At 38.6% G+C, this 14,827-nt stretch overlaps 1 protein-coding gene across 1 annotated transcript in view; it reads left to right on the top strand.

Annotated features, from left to right (window-relative positions):
- Positions 1 to 14,827, top strand: part of UTP20 (UTP20 small subunit processome component) — a 118,542-nt gene that overhangs the window by 12,262 nt on the left and 91,453 nt on the right. Inside the window, exons 11-17 of the mRNA XM_017516584.2 lie at positions 520 to 597; positions 2,644 to 2,822; positions 8,053 to 8,208; positions 8,342 to 8,430; positions 10,608 to 10,713; positions 13,526 to 13,676; positions 14,299 to 14,361. Coding sequence (XP_017372073.1) covers positions 520 to 597; positions 2,644 to 2,822; positions 8,053 to 8,208; positions 8,342 to 8,430; positions 10,608 to 10,713; positions 13,526 to 13,676; positions 14,299 to 14,361 — 822 coding nt within the window. The remainder of the gene's footprint in view (positions 1 to 519; positions 598 to 2,643; positions 2,823 to 8,052; positions 8,209 to 8,341; positions 8,431 to 10,607; positions 10,714 to 13,525; positions 13,677 to 14,298; positions 14,362 to 14,827) is intronic.

Below are 14,827 nucleotides of genomic sequence, written 5' to 3' on the forward strand. Positions count from 1 at the left end.
AGGGAACAGGAAAGACGTGTTCATAAATGTTGTAGTCTAGGCACATGGACACATGAGGGAGTGTCCTATGATATCAGCAAAACTCTGCTTGGCTTTGAAAAGTCAGGTTGGGTTTTATCTTGCAGGTAGTGGAGGACCCTGAAAGAATTCCAGGCAGGGATATGATTTGATGAGATGTTAGTGAATTTGGAAGCGGGAGTGAAAATAGGAAGGTCAGCTAAGTTCTTTCTAGCTTAATGGAGTACAGGAGTACACCATGAGAGAATATATACAGTCAAACTGTCTGCCCTTTCATAATTCACTGTAGCTGGCCAAGAGTTGACAAGCCTTCAGGCAGAGCCCTGTGTATTCAGCAGAAGCCCTTTGTATCTGTGGAAGCACCTGTGGAGATGGCTGGGCATTTGGACAGAGCACTGAGTGAAGTGTGCCTGCCATTCCCTTCTATAGCTGCTTGCTAGGGGAATGGGGAAGGTATTCTCTGTGTACTTACATTAATATTTTTTTTACCTTGGTCCACAGATATTTGAGAGCAAATTTGAAAAACACTTAATTTTCAGTTTTTCTGAAGTCATGTTTGCTATGAAGCAGTTTGAGCAGGTAAGCAAGATACCAAGTTCGGAGTATTTTTAAAAACAAACCTGTCACAAAAAAATGATCAAATTTGAAATTGCGTTATTTCTTTTTTTTTTTTTTTTTTTTTTAGAGGAACAGAATAAGTGTTTGATGTTTTAGCCAATATATTTTTTAAATAAATTATATTCAATTCTAGATTACTTTTTTTTTTTTTAATAATACTTCAGGTAGTTACAGAACCATGTGGTAAAATTGAAAAAACAATTTAAGAAATTTTCTGTGAATTTGAAGCATAGAAAATAGTTTGTGAAACAATTCGCAGTGGTGGAAGTTTGCAAATCGATTTCATTGCTCCAAAATGGGTAACTGAGTGAGGCAGATATAGTTCTCATCTAATCCTGAATTTATTTTATTCCTTTCTCCTTCTCCCCATCAAATAGTTGTGCCTCCTCCTTACTAGTAACCCTACAGTATACTTCATGGAAACGTGTCTCTGTACCTGTCCTCTCAATATTCTGCCTTTTAGCCCTTAATAATACATATTCTCATTTGCCTAAACACTTTTGCATGTGTACTAGATCTGTGTCTTTCTGCTCCATAAAGACTCTTTAGCTTATTCTGTTTCTTTTAGCAACTGGCTTTTTCCTTTCTCCTGTTTCCTTTGTTTGTTTGGTTTTTTTTTAATTAATCTATTTTTACCTGAATACTACATATTTGTATGTAGTTTAGGAAGTCAAACCAGGCTAAATGGCAGTCATTTTTTTCTATTCCTGTCTTATTAGCAGCCATCACATTCAATGATTTGTAGCTATTTTTTCTTGTATTTACTTTATGCTTTTAAATCATCCAAATGTACTGTTTTACCTTGGTTTGCTAGTTTTAGTTTTCATGTGTAGACTTCCTCCCATGGTAGATGCATTTTAGTTCTTTTATATCTCTTATGCTGCCAATAGAATTATATCACAAATTTAGCATTGAGTAAACCTTCTAAGGGTTTACCTTCTTGATTCTTAATGTATAAAGAATACTGTAAAAAAAAAAAAGAATATGGTTGAATCCATATTCACTACATACTTATAAAAATAAGGAGTATTTCATGATTATATATCCTTTCTGTATACCTTCTCATTTTTCTTTTTTCTTTGTTGAGACAGAGTCTTGCTCTGTTGCCCAGGCTGGGATGCACTGGTGCAATCTCTGCTCACTGCAACATCCGCCTACTGTGTTCAAGTGATTCTCCTGCTTCAGGCTTCTGGATAGCTGAGATTATAGTCGTGTGCCACCATGCCTGGCTAATTTTTATATCTTTAGTAGAGACAGGGTTTCACCATGTTGGCCAGGCTGGCCTCAAACTCCTGACCTCAGGTGATCCTCCTGCCTCAGCCTCCCAAATTGTTGGGATTACAGGCATGAGCCACTGCACCCAGCCTCATTTTTCTTAGAGTTTATAATTGCCTCATTCTTTAAAAACTGGAAATTGTTTTCTTTGAATAGCTGGCAAATGAGTCTGTCTTCCAGCAGCGTCGTAAATGTCCTTCACATGACAAAACTGTCAGATAATTTAGCAGCTCAGTTTTTCTTTACTTCTTTCTTGGAGACATTCCTCCTGGAGCAAGTCCAGTCTAAATGCATTGCTTTCTCTGCCCACTGCACAAATGTTGTATTGGGACTTCCTTTTGCTTCTCTTTTGTTTCCTGGGTACCGTGTTTTTCTCTTGTTATATAGTTTAGTCTTTAATTTTGATGGAATTTATTTTTCATAATTTCCTGGAGGTGGGAGGGTTAATGGAGATAAAATATTGAGATTTAATACATCTGAAATGTCTTTATTATCTCCTCACACTGCATTATTAGTAGGCAGGCTATAGAATTCTAGATTCTAAGTCATCCATCCTCAGTTTTTAAGACATGGCTGTAGAGTCTTTGGCTTCCATTGTTCCTATGTAGAGGTCTAATGCCATTGTGATTCCTGATTCTTTGTTTTTGGTCTAGTTTTTTGAATTGTTAGAACCTTCTCTTTATTATATCTGTTAATAAGTATGATTTTTAAATTTTCTTTTCTTAAATTTAGCTTTTTCTACCAAGCTTTCTCTCATATATTGTGAATTGCTTCTTAATTGATGACACTGTTGTCAAAGACGAAGCTCTGGCCATTCTGGCCAAGCTCATTCTGAACAAAGCAGCACCTCCCACTGCTGGCTCGATGGCAATTGAAAAGTACCCTCTGGTTTTCTCACCGCAGATGGTGGGGTAAGTTCTGCGTTTTTATTCCTGTAATGATGATAAGATTACCCATTTAAATATATCAAGAATACCGTAAAGAAATGAAGATCTACATGTAACTGGAAAGATGTCCATGATAAATTGTGTGAAGAAAGCAAGTTATAGAGCTACACACGTAGTATGTATAGTATGATCTCATTTTGCAAGGTAAAGCAAAAAGTGTGTATGAACATAGAAAAACATGGAAGGATACCCAAACCTGTTAACTTTGTTTACCTCAGAAGGATGGTAAGTGAAAGAGGTGACTATTAATTTTTTTTAACCATTTATTTTAAAATTATTGTAGATTCACGTGCAGTTGCAAGAAATAGTACAGAGAGCTTTCCTATATTCTTCACTCAATTTTCCCCATTAGTGCATCTGGCATAAGCATATTGCAGTATCACAACTGTAGAATTGACATTGGTGCAATCTACCAATCTTAGTCAGATTTCATCAGTTGTATGTGCACTCATCTGAGTGTGTATACATAGATGGTTATATAGTTGTATGCAGTTTTATCACATGTTGATTATAACCACCACCGGAGTGAATATACGGAACTGTTCCCTCACCATGAGTATTCCTCATGCTACCTTTTAATAACCACACTCCTCCTTCCTCTCTCTGTTCCATCCATCCCTAGCCCCTGGCACCCACTAATCTGTTATTTGTTTGTATAATTTTGTCAGTTCAAGAATATTATGTAAGTGGAATTATACAGTATACCATTTGAGATTGCTTTTTTTACTCCACATAATTCCCTTGAGACTCATCCAAGTTGTGTTGATCAGTAACCCATTCCTTTCAATTGCTGAGTACTGTAACATTCTTTGGTTTGGATATAGCATAGTTTGTTAAAAATTCACTTGTTGAAGGACATTTTAGGTCATTTCTAGTTTGGGGCTATTATGAATAAAGCTATTATGAATATTCATGCTTTCATTTCTCTGAGATAATTGCCCCAAAATGAAATTGTTGGGTTCTGTGATAAGTACATGTTAAGTTTTGTGAGAAGTGCCAAACAGTTTTTCAGAGTGACTGTGCCATTTTACATTCCTGCCACCCGTATATGAGTGATCGAGTTTCTCTGCATTCTCACCAGCTCTTGGTATTTATCACTATTTTCTATTTTTGCCAGTCTGATCGGGAGGTAGTAGTATCTCACTGTAGTTTTAATTTGCATTTCCCCAATGGCTAATGATATCGAAGCATCTCTTCATGTGCTCATTTGCCATCTCTGTATCTTCTATAGTGAAATATCTATCCATTCATTTCTTTGGCCTATTTTCTAACTGGCATGTTTCTTTATTGTTCGATTTAGATATAAATCGTTTTGTCAGAAATGTGATTTAGCAATATCTTCTCCTCTTCTGGTAGCTTGCTTTATTCCTTACATTTTTCTTGCAGAGCAAAGTTTTAAATTTCCATGAGATTCAATTTAGTAAATTTTTCTTTCATACATAATGCTCTGGTGTCAAGTCTAAGAACTCTGCCTAGCCTTGGATCCCAAAGATTTTCCCCTATTGTTTTTTTGTAAAAGTTTTGTCATTTTATGTTTTACATTTAAGTCCATGATCCATTTTGAGTTCATTTTTGTGTAAAGTTTTGAGGTTAGATTGAGTTTCCTTTTTTACCTAGAGATGTCCAGTTGCTGTGGCAATATTTGCTAAAAAGGCTGTTTTTTCTTGTTGAACTGCTTTTAGCACTTCTGTCAAAAATCAGTAGGGTGTATATGTGTGGGTCTACTTCTGAGTTCTCTATTTTGTTCCATTGATCTGTGTGTCTGTCCTCTTTCAATGCCACACTGTCTTATTACTATTGATGTAAAAGAAATCTTGAATTCTTAAAATAAAAGTCCTCTTGGTTTATTCTTTTTCAAATTTGTTTTAGCTATTCCTGGTCCTTTGCCTTTCTCCATAAATTTTAGAATGAGCTTGTCAATATCTACAAAAAAAAAATCTTGCTGAGATTTTGTTAGGAATTACATTAAACCTGTTGACCAATTTGGGGAGAATTGACATCTCCCCAAGGATACACAAAACTGTTAACTTTATTTCAGGAGGATGGTAAGAAGAGAAAATAAGTGACTATTCATTTTTAAATTATATACCTTTGTATTGTTTCAGTTGTTAAGTGTCATGGATTACTTTCTTAATTTCATTCAAAATGGCATATCCTTTAGAAGTTAAAAACAAAGCTATTTACATACATGAGAAGATTCGTCTTATCATTTCTCAAATAGTTAAGTGGGTATGCGTCTGGAAATTGTGGCTTAGAAAACAAGTTCCCTTGTCATTCCTTTGTTTTTATGCTTAATCTTCTTATTTCTCTTGGAGCAGTTAGACCTGTTGTTGCGTTTGTGATTTTCTTTGAGGCGGAATTGATGGAAATTCCTTGAGTTTGTGCTGAGTACTCGACCTGAAGCATCCCTGTAGGTGGGACATCCCTGGTGCTGTCTCACAGTCACATAGCAGAGCTAGCTTTTGAGTTTGATCAGCTTGAGATTCTGGAGGAACCTATTTTCTTTTTCAGAGTTTTTTTCGTTATTATTATTTTGAGACCAGGTCTTGCTCTGTTGCCCAGCTGGATTGCAGTGGCACAACCATGGCTCACTGCAACCTCGACCTCCAGGGCCCAAGCTATCCTCTCAGCTGAGCCTCCCATAGCCATGCACCACCATGCCCTGCTAATTTTTATAGAGACGAGGTCTCACTATGTTACCCAGGCTGTTCTCAAACTCCTGAATTCAAGCGATTCTCTTACCTTGGCCTTGCACAGTGTTGGGGTTACAGGTTGAGCCACAGTGCCCAGCAAACTCATCTTCTTAACTCCTACTTATATCTTCTGTCTACCTGAAAGTTGCTTCTCTTAAAATATGCCAGCAGAATCTTGTTGGTTTTTAAATTTATTGAATTCTGATTCCTGAGGAACGGTTAGTGAGTAACTCCTATAGAGGCATTCCTTTGAAGCTTTTCTCTTGATTTGGCAACACCCAAGCCCGTCTCCAACAGGCAGATTCCTTGCACATGCCAAAACTGTGTTCTGTGCAGGTGGGGTGAAGTTGCTTTATTGTCTGGCTTCAATGAGGTGATGCTAAGGGACTGACTGAGACTGAGTATCAGACTTTATTACCCCATCATCTCACCTATCTCAGATGCTCCCAGAAAGGTGGTGTGTTAAAATAAATAAATAAATTTAGACATGCTAATTTGTGGCAAGTACCTCCACTTCTGTGTTTCTTTCTCTGCAAAAATATCCCTCTGCCACCCCCCACAGAGGTATGGTATGTGTGAATGGTCACCTTTGTCTTGATTCCTTCTCTGAAGATTTTAAAATCATAGTTTTAATGTTACTAGTAACATTCCATTCACGCATCTCACCAGTTTGTTGTGAGAATAAATAAAGATAATAAATTTGAAAAGACCCTTTAGGAGCTAAACTTACTGTCATTTGACAAATGACAGTTTTTGAAAACTTACTATTATTTGACAAATGAAATAAGTTTTTGAAACTTATTTTTGGATTATTTGAAAGTTATTTTTGAATAATTTGAAACTTATTTTTGAGTAATTTTTTGAGTAATATTTTGAAACTTATTTTTGAGTCATTGACAAATGACAGTTTTTGAAAACTTATTGTCATTTGACAGATACTTAAGAGTATCAAGCACTAAAGGTAATAAATGTGAAAAGGCTCTTCAGGAGATAAACTTATTGTCATTTGACATATACTTACAGGGTAGCCACTGGACACTGGGGTACAGCAAGGTATAAGAAAAAGATTTCTTCTTTGGGGGAGAGGAATATGGTGGGGCAGGTAAGCAAATAAGCAAGATGATTTCAGATCATGATAAAAGAAGACAAAGTGGTATTGAGAGGGATAGTGGATGGCGAGGGGTCACTACTACTTTCCAGAGAGGGAACATTTGGTCCGATTTTAAGGTTATAAGGATCCAGCCTTGCAAAGATCTGAGTGAGAGACTTTCCAGGCAAAAGGAAAAGTTAACTGCAGAGGCTCTGGGACAGGAATAAGCTCAGCATGTTTGAAGTACAGAAAGAAACCTCTCTGGGTAAAGAGCAAGGAGGAGAGTGAGATGAGAGGAGATGAAGGTGGGCGAGAGTCATGTCACAGAGCCCTACAGGATGACGTAAGGAGTGTGGACTTCACTGGAGGAGCCATGGCAGGCCTGGTAAAACGGGAGTGACGTGGCAACTGATGACTCACTTTTGTTTTTTAAAGCATCTCAGTAGCTTGTAAGATTTTTGCAGATTTTTGAGTCATGATTATTACTAAAAAGACTATATATATCAAGATGTGGTGGCTTTAAGGAATTGATTATTAAATTAACTTGATTATCTGTCATGATTTCCAAACACTAAACATCCTGGTAAGTATGAAACAAAAGAGAATGTAGCTTTTTGGTGAATTTTTTTTCTTTTTTTTTTCTTCCTGACCCTACTTGACTGTTTTTTAGTGAATTTTAATGATAAAAAGGGCACAAGAGTAAAAACCTGATATTCCACTTCTGTTGCATAACAAGCTAACCAAACAGGAGTTGGAGGATAAATTGTAAAACAAATCATTTAACTTATTATTTCTGTGATTTTTTTTCTTTTGATTAGATTTTTGTCTTTCAAATGGGACTGAGGTATAGTACACTGGCAAAAATTAAAAAAAAGAAAAGGCTGACAAGAATAGTGCCAGACTCACAGGTATTCAAAACAGAATGTCATTGAGCAACTGTATCAGATCAAAGCAGCAGGAGGAAATGACTTATATGTCATAATCATTTTAGTGATATTTGTCAGCTTCATCACAGTAACTTTGCAACATAATTGTACATTTGGGGAAAGTAATAAAATTCATGTCAAAAAGGAAAGGGCGAATGGAGGAAGTCAGTTCATTCCAGTGAATTGCCAATCAAAAACATGCCCAGCAGCACAAAATTGAGAAATAATGCTTAAAACCAGAAGAAACTTGGTTTAAGTTATAAAGCAAATTAAAAAAGAAGTGAAAGGAAGTAGAGCCGGTGGAGCTAAAAAAGCCCCTCACTGAAAACTCAGTAAATGACTCACATTTGTTTAGCTCAGCCACCACCACCAGTTCCTTCCCACTAGTGCTCCACAATGCTAAGAACCCAATTTTATTTCAGGCTTCAGAGGGCAAGAGCGATGACATTCTCTGTTATTTTAAACATGTTTTTTTAATCCTTCAGATCCCATGTAAAGCAGAGGAAGACTCGATCCAAGGGCGGAAACAAACAGTTTCCAGTATTGGACTATCTTTTATCTATAATTCAGTTACCTCCAAATAAAGATACTACTTACCTCTCACAATCTTGGGCTGCCCTTGTGGTGTTACCTCATATTAGGTAAGAAAATAAGCTATTTAATTTTGAAAGAGATAACATGCTGATTAAAATATGTTTTGCCATTCCTTGCTGACCTATGAAAAAAACCATTGAATGCCAGTTTGAACTTTCCCTTTCTCTCTCTCTTGGACAGACCTCTTGAGAAGGAGAAGGTGATACCACTCGTCACCTGCTTCATAGAGGCACTCTTCGTGAGTGTTGACAAAGGGAACTTTGGGAAAGGTCAGTTACAGTCATCATTTGTTCTCTTCTTTTCTGGCACACTCAAAGTCATTGTAAACACATGGGATATTGGAGAATAATACTTACATTATGTTCTGGCTTAACCCCCTGGATGATAAATCCAGAAGAAATGAGGATACGATGGGCATGTCTCACTTGTACCACATAATGTGGTGACTGGGTCACGGTGACTTGAGCATAAGGAAGGGGCCATATCAAAAGGGTGCCATGGTTAGAAGACCATTTGTTTTTGAGCCCCATACCAGGTCCTATTTCTCAGCTCCCACATGTATCTGACCCCTACTATACACCTTCTGCTCCAAGCAAATCCATTTGCTTACCCTGAGCAAGACTTTCTTTTACAATTGTAGGGCTGCCTTTGCCCACATGTTTCCTCTGCATGGAGGCCTTTCTAGGTCTTTGCCATTCGGTGAACTCTTACTTATCTTTCAAAACTGAGCTCAGGCACAACACCTCTAGGAAGGCCTTCAGGACTGTTCAGGCAGAATTAGACTGCCGTGCCCAAAACACCATTTCCTATTGGATACTTATATGTCTCCCTCACTGGCCTGCAAACAGCAGTTTAAAAGCAATTATTTGATATTTTGTTTTATTCTAATGCAGAATTTTTTTTTAAATCACGTGTATATAGCAGGCATTCGTTCACTTAAATATTAATATTAATGTGCTATGTCCTGTGTTAGATATTAAGCAGGCATATTAGAGAATTAAAGTGGACTCGCCACCTCTCAAGTGCTCCGTAGCCATATGTGGCTGGTGGCTACCATACTGCATTGTGGCGACATATTAGGAAAAGTACTTTTACCATTGTAGAAAGTTCTATTGGGGAGCACTGTTCTAGAGCCTAGAGCAGCAGGGGCTGGCGAAATCTTTTTGTAAAGGACCAAATTAGTAAATGTTTTAGGTCTTGTGGGCTACATTCAGTCCTTGTGGCACACATACATAAATATATTTTTTAGACAACTCCTGCAAAATGTAAAAAACATTTTTAGCTTGCAGCCCATATAGAAACAGGCCACCTACCAGATCTGACTTGCAGACCATAGTTTGCCGACCTCTGGGATAGAGATGAAATGGATACCATGGCTCAGGCCTGTAATCCCAGCACTTTGGGAGACTGAGGTGGGAAGATCACTTGAGGCCAGGAGTTTAAGACCAGCCTGGGAAACATAGTGAGACCCCCGCTCTCTACTTGAAAAAATAAGGCTGGGTATGGTGGCTCATGCCTGTAATCCCAAGACTATGGGAGGCCTAAGTGGTGGATCACCTGAAGTCAGGATTTTGAGACCAGCCTGGCCAATATGGTGAAACCCCGTGTCTACTAAAAAGACAGAAATTAGCTGGGCATGGTAGCACATGCCTGTAATCTCAGCTACTTAGGAGGCTCAGGCAAGAGAATCGCTGGAACCCGGGAAACGAAGGTTACAGTGAGCTGAGATCACACCACTACACAGCAGCCTGAGCGATGGAGCAAGATTCTGTCTCAATAATAATAATAATAATAATAATATCATTAATTGAATGTATTATGGGTAGTAGCCATTGGATATGTGACTTCTTATAAACTTGAGAAATAAAATCAACATAAGTTTTACACCAAGATACTTTCTTAGCTATTGATAAATCCAAGCCTGCACTCCTGAGAAGTCCTAGTTTTGATAACACCAGTGAATGGGACCATTATACTTGGTCCTGATTTTGGTTAATGGAACATACATACATTTTTATTCTCAGGCTGAAGCAATCCTCCCACCTCCACCTTCTGAGTAGCGGGGACTACAGGTGTGAACCACCACACCCAGCTAATTTGTAATCTTTTACAGAGATGAGGTCTTACTATGTGGCCCAAGCTCATCTTGAACTTCTGGCCTCAAGTGGTCCTCCCACCTCAGCCCCCTCCAAAGTGCTGGGATTACAGGCATGAGCCACCATGCCCAGCCTGTATTTTTCTCAAGAAAGGTAAAATATAGGACTTGGAAAGTTCTCTTTTCTGTTTCTTTCTGTTATATTCGAATGTTTGACAAATAATTCTTTGGAAGGCAGAAACTCACTTTAAGAACTTCTAATAAGTAGCAAGTACTCGGCAAATAAGGTATTTGATAGTAATAATGTCAAATAAATAAGTAATGTGGTTTCTCCTGTTTTTCTGCCCTTAGGAAATTTTTTTGTTCTTTGTCAAGCTGTAAATACTCTACTAAGTTTGGAAGAATCTTCTGAACTTCTTCATTTGGTTCCTGTGGAACGTGTGAAGAATTTAGTATTGTAAGTAAACACATCTTCCACTTGGCTTAGTAATGAATAAAATATAAAAGCCTCTATTTTCGTGAAATGTTGGACGCAGTGAAAATTACTTTGATTTATTTTGTACCTGAGTTGCATTCACATGGTGAAATTTAAAATTGATGTAGATCCTCCAGTTAAAATAAGTACATTTTCGACACAGTCTTTAAATACAGATTCATCTTTGTAAAGGATGTGTTATTGCGTGTGTAGACTGGTGTTGTAAAGTTTAAAGGGCTCGTAATGCTGATCATTCCCAGCTGTAGTTTAGCCAGCCTTTGATTTTGATAGTAGCACAGAGCCATTTGTGGGGAGCTAACAGTGTATGTTTTCTAAAAGTCAAGTCTTGCTGCTTTTTTTTCTGGAGTCTACTCCATTTTATTTCCAAGTATTTTAAAGATTTATTCATTCACTTGATTCAGTAAGTAATCATTTGCTTTTCTCACGTACCAAGCCCTATTCTAGGCACTGTGAAACATAGTGAGTAAAACAGACACAATTCCCTGCCTTTGTGTCACTGATGTTCCAGCCAGAAAAGGCACTACACAGAATAAATAAGTAAACTATATAGGGTGTTAGGAGGTGTTAAGTGCCATGAAGAAAAACAAAGCAGGGCGAGGGGATAGGGAGAGTCTAGAGATAAGGGGGAAGCAGCAGTTTCAAATCGAGATGGCCTTACCAAGGCAGAGATACTTGAGTAGAAGCCAGAAAGCAGTGAGGGAAGGAAGCCATGAGGATACTTGTGGCCTGGGCTGCTCCCTGGGTTCCAGACCTGGAGGTGACATGAGTACTGACGCTCTGTGGGGGTGGTGGGTGCCTGGCCGGAGCAGCAAGAGAGGTCATTGTGGCTGAGCAGAGCACAAGAGTGGGTGGTAGGAGAAGAGGACATAGAGGTGGAGGCAGTAGACCTCCTTAGGTCACCGTAGGGCCTTGGCGTTTACTCTGAATGAAAGGGGAGGCCATGGGAGGATTTTTGACAGTGGAGTGACTTTGACCTAAACAGAATCACTCTGGCTGCTGTGTTGAGATGAGACTGTAGGGGAGTTAGGTCTCCTTTAATGCTATAATAATCCGGAATCTCTTTGCCTTTCCAAATGTGGGTGAAGTTGGCATTTCTCCATGGTTAACTGCATTGGTTTAAATTAACTTTCTTTAAAGAGGATTATTTCTTTGACATCACCATATTTACCCTATTACCTAGTCTCCCTTTTTAAATCATTCTGTTTAAACTTGATTAGCTCTCAAAAAGGGAAAGTGAAGAAAAGGGAAAGGAAGGAATAGGAATCCTCCTTGTGGAGTTTAAGTTGGATAATGTATACAATAACAGTAATAAACAATTGCATTGATTGTGTCCTTATTATATGCACATTATGTGCATTGTTTAATTTAACCTTCACAACAACTCCATGATGTGTAGGTACTGTTATCATTATAGATGGAGGAACTAAAGTTTCCAAAGAAAGCCCTGGCCTGAACTCCCGATGAGTCTCCCTTCTTCCGCCCCTGCGCTGCTGCTTCTGAGTGTAGGACAGATCGTGCCACTCCTTTGCTCACTACCCTCTGGTACTGCGCTTCTCAACTGGAAGCAACCCTGGAGTCTTCCTGACTGTCACAGTGGGGGGAAGAAAACTGTTACTAGCATCTGGTGGGTGGAGGCCAGGGATGCTGCTGAGCCACCTGCAGTGGGCAGCACTGCCCTCCACCACAAGAGTTCTCTGGCTCAAAATGTCAGTAGTGCTGCTGTAGAGAAACCTTGCTCAAGAGGTATCCCATCTTACTCCATATAAAATCCAGTGTCCTCATCATGTTCCTTGGGGCTCTGTCTGAGCTAACCCCTGGCTACTTCTGACATCTCCAGGTACTCTTCATTAGCTCAGTTCCAGCTGAGCTGGTCTCCTTGATGTTCCTGCAGACAAGCACACCTCAGTCTGGGACTTGGCATTGCAGTTCCCTCTGCCTAGAATGCTTTTCTTTCAGATGCCGCTTTAGCTCACTTTTTCACTTCCTTTGGTCTCTGCTTTTTAGGAGCACCCCTGTATCAAATGGTGCTTCTCTTCACCCCTATACCGTGTCCCCACAATCCCCTGCACACCAGCCTTTATCAAGCCTTTTTCCCCTGGTTTACTCTTCTCCACGACACTCATCATTGTCATAATACTTACTTGTCGGCTACTTTTCCCTACTAGAATATAAGTCCTGGGAAGAGGAAGTTTGTCTTTTGTCAACTGCTATATCTACCATATCTAGAAAAGTCAATAGCATATAGTAGTACTCAATGAACATTTGTTTCATAAGGATGGCACAGAGAGGTTAAGCAACTTACCTGAGGTTACACTGCTGATGAGTGATGGGGCTAGATTCAGCCCTGGGCTGCCCTACCCCAGAGCCTGTGTGTCAGACCACTCCTCTCTACTGCTTTCCTCATTAGCTCGATGCCTGGCACATGACAAACACTTAGTAAATATTACATATATACATATGTATTTTTTAAAGAAAGACTCGATATATATTTAACCTGGCTGTCATTTACAACTATGTGGATTGAAGAGGCAACATTGGAGTCTAGCATATTCTACTCCCACCTCTGCCTGCAACCAGCTGGGTTTCCTTGCTCAGTCATTACTGCTAGGCCTCAGATTCTTCATCTATGAAGTGAGCTAAATATCCACATGAGACTTTTGCCTATTATCTTTTACATTTTTTTCATCTGTGATCATGTTCTGTGGCTTATACTATAGTCTAGATACTCTGGAGCATATGGTGCAGTTTGGGTCTAATAAACATCTCATTGCAGAACGTTTCCTCTGGAGCCGTCTGTGTTGCTGTTGGCTGATCTCTATTATCAGAGATTATCCTTGTGTGGCTGCAAAGGGCCACTTTCCCAGGAGGCTTTAATGGAATTATTTCCCAAGTTACAGGCAAACATTTCAACTGGTGTATCCAAGGTAATGGTGTTTTGTGGTAGTGTGTTCTTAGTCTCTCCTGTTTCTATATGGACTGCGGTGGTTTTCAGAGCATCTTAGTTAGAAAGTGTTGCTGTGGGATGATTTCTGTTTAAAGCAATTATTCTTAAATGTTGGCCTGAAAACTAATTACAGTAGGATTAGTTAGAGAAATTAATAAAAATACAAATTCTGGGTCCCTACCCTCAAGGATTCCAATTCAGTAGGGCTAGGGTGGAACTGAAAAATCAACATAGTTTTTTTTTAAGTCTTCTGCATGGTTCTCCTGCTCATTTAGGTATGTGGAAATACCTGGATTGTACATTACTTAAAAACAAAAATCGCTAACTTTAATTGAATTGTCAGCTTAATCAACTTCTTTGAACTTGTTTACAGAAATGGTTATAGTGTCATAGTTCAAAGAAAGAGATAATTGGTCCATGTACTATTTGAATTAGGTGTTGCTTAGTGTTGAATATGAAATAATGGCTAGAATAGACGCATATTGCTCTGGTCAAATGGTATTTTTTTTTTAATTCTATAAAACTTAAATCTCGCTGGCTGTGAATTAGATTCTTTTATGGTTAAACTTTGGAATTTGAAAGCTGCCTTTTACTTTCTCCAGATTCGGCTTTTGACAATAAGGATCCTAAACCATTTTGAGGTCCAGCTTCCAGAATCAATGGAGGTATTTTAACTGTATAAAAATACGTAGTTTTACATATTATTGTAATTTCCAAAATGATACCTTTGCAGAAAATTAACATACTTTATACATATCTATCATATCATAAAATTAATTTTTTTGGGGGGGTAATTCTTACTCTTTTCTACCAACAAAGTCACCACTGAAAATCTACCGTTAAATGGTAAATGTTCTTTCAAACTTTTTGAATACACACACACAGATAATTTAAACAAATGGTATCATGGGGTTTTTCCATACAGTTACCTCTATGTCTACTTCATACCTCCCTCATTTCATTTCTTTTNTTTTTGAGACGGGTCTTACTCTGTCATCCAGGCTGAAGTGCAGTGGCATAATTTCGGCTCATTGCAATCTCCACCTCCCCAGCTTAAGCGATCCTCTTAGCTCAGCCTCCCAAGTAGCTGGGATTACAGGCGCCTGCCACCACGTCCGGCTAATTTTTGTA

The sequence above is a fragment of the Cebus imitator genome, unplaced genomic scaffold, assembly GCF_001604975.1.
Source record: "Cebus imitator isolate Cc_AM_T3 unplaced genomic scaffold, Cebus_imitator-1.0 Scaffold18, whole genome shotgun sequence".
In the NCBI taxonomy this organism is placed as follows: Eukaryota; Metazoa; Chordata; class Mammalia; order Primates; family Cebidae; genus Cebus; species Cebus imitator.